General features: G+C 51.7%; 1 protein-coding gene across 2 annotated transcripts in view; it reads right to left on the bottom strand.

Moving 5' to 3' along the window:
- The window catches only part of GOLIM4 (golgi integral membrane protein 4), an 83,491-nt gene extending 79,664 nt beyond the window's left edge, over window positions 1–3,827 (bottom strand). For both annotated transcript variants that reach the window (XM_015429461.1, XM_015429460.1), the window contains exon 1: window positions 2,882–3,827. In XM_015429461.1, the coding sequence (XP_015284947.1) occupies window positions 2,882–3,068 (187 nt within the window). In that variant the 5' untranslated portion in view covers window positions 3,069–3,827. The remainder of the gene's footprint in view (window positions 1–2,881) is intronic.
- Between the last annotated feature and the right edge of the window lie 2,173 nt (window positions 3,828–6,000).

Consider the following 6,000-nt stretch of genomic DNA (forward strand, 5'->3'; position numbering starts at 1 on the left):
TTAGTACATTTTTATTTTGGGAGGGGCTGTGACTCAGTGGCAGAGCATCTGCTTGGCATGTAGCATGGTCCCCGGTTCAATCCCCAGTATCTCCAGTCAAAAGATCTGGCAGTAGGTGATGTGAAAGACCTCTCCCTGAGACCCTGGAGAGCGGCTGCCAGTCTGAGTAGACAATACTGACTGAGATGGACCAAGGGTCTGATTCCGTACAAGGCAGTTTCATGTGTTCATGTGACCTTTCTCTGAGCATGGGGCAGCACACATCATTCTCCCTTCTTCTCCATCTCATCCTCACATCAACCCTGTGAGGGAGGTAAGGCTCAGAAAGAATCACAGAGTTGGAAGGGACCTCCAGGGTCATCTAGTCCAACCCCCTGCACAATGCAGGAAATACACAGATACCTCCCCCTCCACACCCCTGGTGGCAGTGTCCCCTCTAAGCTGAGTTAGTGTGAGCTAGCTCATAATTTTTTAGCCTCCGGCTCACATATTTTTGTCTTAGCTCAGGAAGGATGGCTCCAGAGGAAACTAACTTATGCAGTGGCCAAATCGCTCACTCACAACTTTAATGCCAGTAGCTCACAAAGTAGAATTTTTGCTCACAGGACTGCACGGCTTAGAGGGAGCATTGGAAGTGACCGCTGTTCCACGCCCAGAAGATGACAAAAAACCGCCAGGATTGCTTCCTGACCCCAAAGTGGCAATCAGCAGTTCCCTGGGTGTGTAAAAAAGTGCAACAAGAACTAAGCACTGAGGCAACCCTTCCCCCCCACCACCACCATGATCTGCCTAAGTTCACAGAATAAAGATATGTTGCAGAATCATTTACTGCAGTAATTCTGTAGAAAATTCTCTTCTATTATTGCTCACACACAGGGTTGTTATTAGAGAGTCAACATGGAATGTTTCCTTCAAGAGCTGATAAGTAGTAATTGATAAGAATTGTGATTGCTACACGCTCAGATAAAGCAAATATTGTGACATGAATTGTTTACATTGCACAGCATTCCTTAGTGTGTGAGCGATAATAGAAGAGAATTTTCTATAGAATTACTACAGTAAATGATTTTGCAACATATCGTTATTGATACTTTGTTATTTTTGTCATGGATGTTGTTGTTGGATTTCCACTTCCTCCCGTGATCTCTCATTTTTGGCTTCTAAGTTCACAAAATGACTGGTCCAAGTGAGCTTTCAGGGCAGAGTAGGGGTTTGGACCTCGGTCTCCCTGATCCTAGTCTCACCCCTACACCACGCCAGGATTAGCAGTTGACCATAACAGAACAAGAGCACTTTGCACATTAAGCATGCTACGCTGATTTATTAATAACCAAAACAATAACTTCAGGCAACAGGGAATCCAGCCAGTAGTTCTATGGCAAGTTGAAATAGGGACACGCATCAGTTTAAAAAGCAGAGAACTTGCATCAGGAGTTGATTCCTAGGGCTGAACCATGGGTTTGCAAACCCCCCTCCCCCACCAACCACAACCAGCTCCTCGGCCATAATGTGGGCTGTGCAAATGAAAGAATGGTGTTGCAATCTGAATCCACTGCAAGAATATTTTAATGTGCTAAACTCCTTCAAACTTAGGAATTCTAAAAGCAACAAAAAGGGATCAAGAGGTGGAGGCATCTTTCATTCAAGGAAAGCTAAACATGGGAGTCTTTGTTTAGAAAAGAAATGAAGTAGAGGAAAGAGTTTCATAAAAAATGAATGGCACCACAACATTGGATAGAAGGAAATTTTGCTCCCTCTCTCATCACTTGGATAACCTCCCAAACTCTGTGATTAAGTTGCTCGGTGGTAGATTCAGGACTACCAAATGGAAGTATGCCTCTGCACAACACATACTGAACCTATGGAATACGCTGCCATAACATGTAGCTTCAAAATACTGAAGAGGGGACCAGATAGGACAGGTCTATCAACAGACACCAGCCATGACAACTAAATGGAACCTCTGTTTTCCAAGACAGTGTATCCCTAGATACCATGTGTTGGCAAAGAAGAGCAAGAAATGACCATCTTCTTAGACCTTGTTGGCTGCTGGAAGGAGAGAGAGCTGAACTAAATAGACCTGGATTTGACCTCAGCAACAGGCTTCCTGTATTGGCTTCAGACTGAGAAATGCACGCATGCTTTTCCCACTTTGGAAACCTTCGAGGATACCTGCAGATCTGAATGTATGAAGAGGTTTCATTGTGTTTACGAAGACCAGGGATTCCTCACTACAGGTGTTAAAACAGAACAGCTAAAGTAGGGAAGCTGGAATGGTATAGTCCAATCTCATCTGACCTTGGAAGCTAAGCAGGGTCAGTACTCGGATGGGAGACCACCAAGGACGACTCTGCAGAGGAAGGCCATGGCACCTCTGCTTCTCACTGGCCTTGAAAGCCCCTGGTTGGGGTCGCCACAAGTCGGCTGCCACCTGACGGCACTTTACACACACAAACTAAGGAAACTGCATCATCGAACATTATTGCTCTTCTGTGTGGGGACTGTAACCATCTGAATTTGACATAACGCTGAACCCCGGACTTCTTGCTTTTCATGACCCTTTGACCCTGCTTGTTTATAACACGTTTTGCCATACCATTTGTGCACACGCGCATGCGTGTACAGTCTCCCAACAAAGGAGTCACTGCACACATCTGAGAAGTGGATTCTGGAAGAAAAGTGTGTGAAACAGTTCCACCAGGCTCACATCTGTCGACTTCAACAGGCTTTGCATGCACAGCTGTGCGCCAGAACTACAGCCCAGCAACGCTCTAGGCTACAGACATCCACCTCCACCAGCTAGAACGCAAAGCACAGGAGAAGAGCATTGGGCAGACACGGGGGGGGGGAGACTCTTCTTCGGAGGAGGAGAGCTTTTTACCTTGCAACTGAGCGGAGAGGGACTCCTGGTGCTGCTGATACTTGAGGGCCACCGCTTCAGCCTTCCGCAGCTGGTTCTGCACCTCGTAGTAGAGCATCGCCCCGTAGATGAAGCCGAAGACCACCGTCAGGAGCAAGAGGGTCTGCAGGATCCGCTTCTGCTTTCGGGAGCACATCCCGTTGCCCATAGTCCCTTCCGCCGGGGATCCGCGCGTCCTCAGGCTTCACTCGGAGACCGCCGTCAGCGCGGGGCAACTGGGACCGCCGCGCAGAGTTTCAGCCCCGCCGGCCGCGGCTCCTGCCATAGACCCCCGCGCGGCTCCCGGGAACCCGCAGCCAACTTAGCTCGGCCAAGCATCGAAGGTCATGCTGTTGCCGCCGCCAGGCTGGAGAGGGGCGAGGGACTCGGCCGGCGGTGCTCTGGGCGGGCGGGGAGAGACTTTCCCCAGGGCCAGGCGGCGAGGGCGAAGGCGTGGCTCCGCTCGCTAGGCAGTCTTGCCCTCTGCCCGCCTGGCGGACTGCCCGGTCACCTTTCCACGGAGGCTGAGCAGGCAGCTGCTGCGGCGCGCGGACTCGCTCAGAGGGAGCCGCGGGGCATCTCCGGCCAGCGGACCGCTCCGGCGCCGCACTTTGGGGGGCGCGCCTCTAGGCAAGAGCGCTCCGGAGCGGCTCTTTCGCTGGGCGAGCAGCCCGCCGGCGGGTCCTCCCGAGCGCTCCAGCGACGCGCCTCGAGCGGCTGTGGAAGAGCCTTGCAAAAGCCGTCCCCTCCCGAGCGAGATTCCTCTTGGGAGATCTCTCTCGTGCCCCCCCCCACCGCCCCAGGGGGCTGAAGTTTGTAGGTGCAAAAACTGAGAGGGGAAAAAGAGGGGGGGGGACTTCCTTTCCCCCCGCCCTGCCTTGGCCACCTTCCAGTCCAGCTCTTTCTTACGTGTCACCTCCACTCTTGGGTCGCTTGCTCCAGCGGGATCCCCGAAGGAAGTCCCGCTCCGGCCTCGGCCTCATTGGGCGCAACCTCGGGATTCTCCCCACCCGTCGGGGCGGCAACCCTGGCGCCGATTGGCCGCGCGCCGCGTCAGTCTGAGGGCCTTCTTCCCCTCGCTCCCCGCCCAGCACTTTTCCCCAGTCTGGAGCGCGCAGGAGAGTTGAGGGAGTGGGCGGGGCCGCGTCTGGATTCAGCTGGGGGCGGGGGAAGTTGTGTCCTGCTGTGTGGACTCTTTGCGTCCTTTTGTGTGCGTGCATTAGTGCATTCCGGCTCTCGAAAGCGCAGCGTGCAGATGTATCGGACACGCCTTTCCATTGTGGAAGTGCAATTAAACCATCTCTGGGTTGGACTCTGTTACCAGTGTTCCCTCTAAGCTGAGTTAGTGTGAGCTAGCTCACAGGTTTTTAGCCTCCGGCTCACACATTTTTGTGTTTGCTCAGGAAGGATTGGGCTCCAGAGCAAACTAATTTATGCAGTAGTCAAATCGCCCCCTCACAACTTTAATGCCGGTAGCTCACAAAGTAGCACTTTTGCTCCCAAGGCTCTGCAGCTTAGAGGGAACATTGGCTGTTACTGACTTTTTAGATGTGTCTTTTGGCACAAGGATGAGTCTAGGGATGCCAGCCAGGGACACCCCCCCGCTCATCTCCAGACTACAGAGATCAGGGGGGGGGATGGGTGCTTTGAAGGGTGGACTCAATGGCATTGTACCCACTGAGGTCCCTGTCCTGACCAGGTTCTACCCCCAAGTCTCCAGGAGTTTTCCAACATGGATCTGGCAATCCTATGCCCCCACATCCCCTGCTGGTGGCCAGGGGGGTCCTGGCAAAAGATGCAAGCCCCTCTTAGCAGTGAAATCCACTGAAAGAATCTGGGTCAGTCATTCTCAGCCTGCTCTACCTCACCAGGCTGTTGTAAGGTCAAAGTGGAGGAGGGAACCACCCATGCCACTCTTAGCTGCTTGGAAGGGAAACTGTGATGAAGCTAAAGGAAAGGAGTCACTGCACACATCTGAGAAGAAGCTAAAGGAAATATTTCCCCATCACGGCTTTTCCTCCACACCGCCCCTGGCCTTGGGCTCTTTTAATGAAGCTGAGCAGAGTCAGCGCATGCAGGGAAGAGAGAGGGACTTTGTGTCCAGTGGCTATTGAGTTATATGGGAGTACTAGGCTTCCAGCTCCTCAGACCTGACTGACAATAAAATAAAAACTGCAGAGATCGAATACAACAAATAAGTTATCCCATAACATTCAAATTCCGTGAGTTACAGTAATGTGCACGGGAGTGCTTCTCAATGCACAGCCCCGTTTAATTTACAGGCTGCCCTAACGATTTGGGATAAACCTAACTCCTCCATCCTGTGCACGGTTCTCTTATCATTTGGCATCCGTCTCAGAAGTCTGCAGGACTACTGGGACTCTTTCCTATCTGAAGACAGCGTACCTTTGAAAGGGAGTTCTTTCTAAATTCGTACCACAGCTAGCTTTGTGACTAGAACACATTGTGCAACGTGGATGAGAACAGCAAACACAAAGTGAAGGTTGGTGTAAAAAAAAAAAGAGGGAAGCGACAAAAACTGTGGACTGGAAGGGTTATAAACTAAGACATGGGATGCTGCAAATGAAAGTGAAGATTGGTACCCTGACCTGGGAGGCTCAGGCTAGCTTGATCTCGTCAGATCTCAGAAGCTAAGCAGGGTTGGCTCTGTTTAGTACTTAGATGGGAGACCACCAAGGAAGACCAGGGTTGTGATGCAGAGGGAGGCCATGGCAAACCACATCCCAACGTCTCTTGCCTTGAACACCCTACAGGGTCGCCACAAGACAGCTGTGACTTAATGGCACTTTCCAGAACCCCCCCCCCCGACTTTCACCAAGTTTGAAAGTGAGCCCTTGAGGGGGGCTAGCTGTCTGCCCAGTTGAGTGGCTGTTTTTTTTAAGCTGCAGGAGGAACCTTGCCCTTCAGTCACCAGGATGCCAATAGCACAGAATGCTGCCTGGCTGAAGGACAGGGATAAAAAAAACCTGTACCTGTCAGATGGGAGGACAGTTTCAGGGTTAAAACAGCAAAGGATGAGGCTGGATGTTTCAGCCTACAGGTTTCTCGGGGGGGGGGGGGGAGCCCAAACTCTCCAGAGA

This window comes from Gekko japonicus, unplaced genomic scaffold, assembly GCF_001447785.1.
Source record: "Gekko japonicus isolate JY-2015 unplaced genomic scaffold, Gekko_japonicus_V1.1 scaffold193, whole genome shotgun sequence".
Lineage (NCBI taxonomy): Eukaryota > Metazoa > Chordata > Lepidosauria > Squamata > Gekkonidae > Gekko > Gekko japonicus.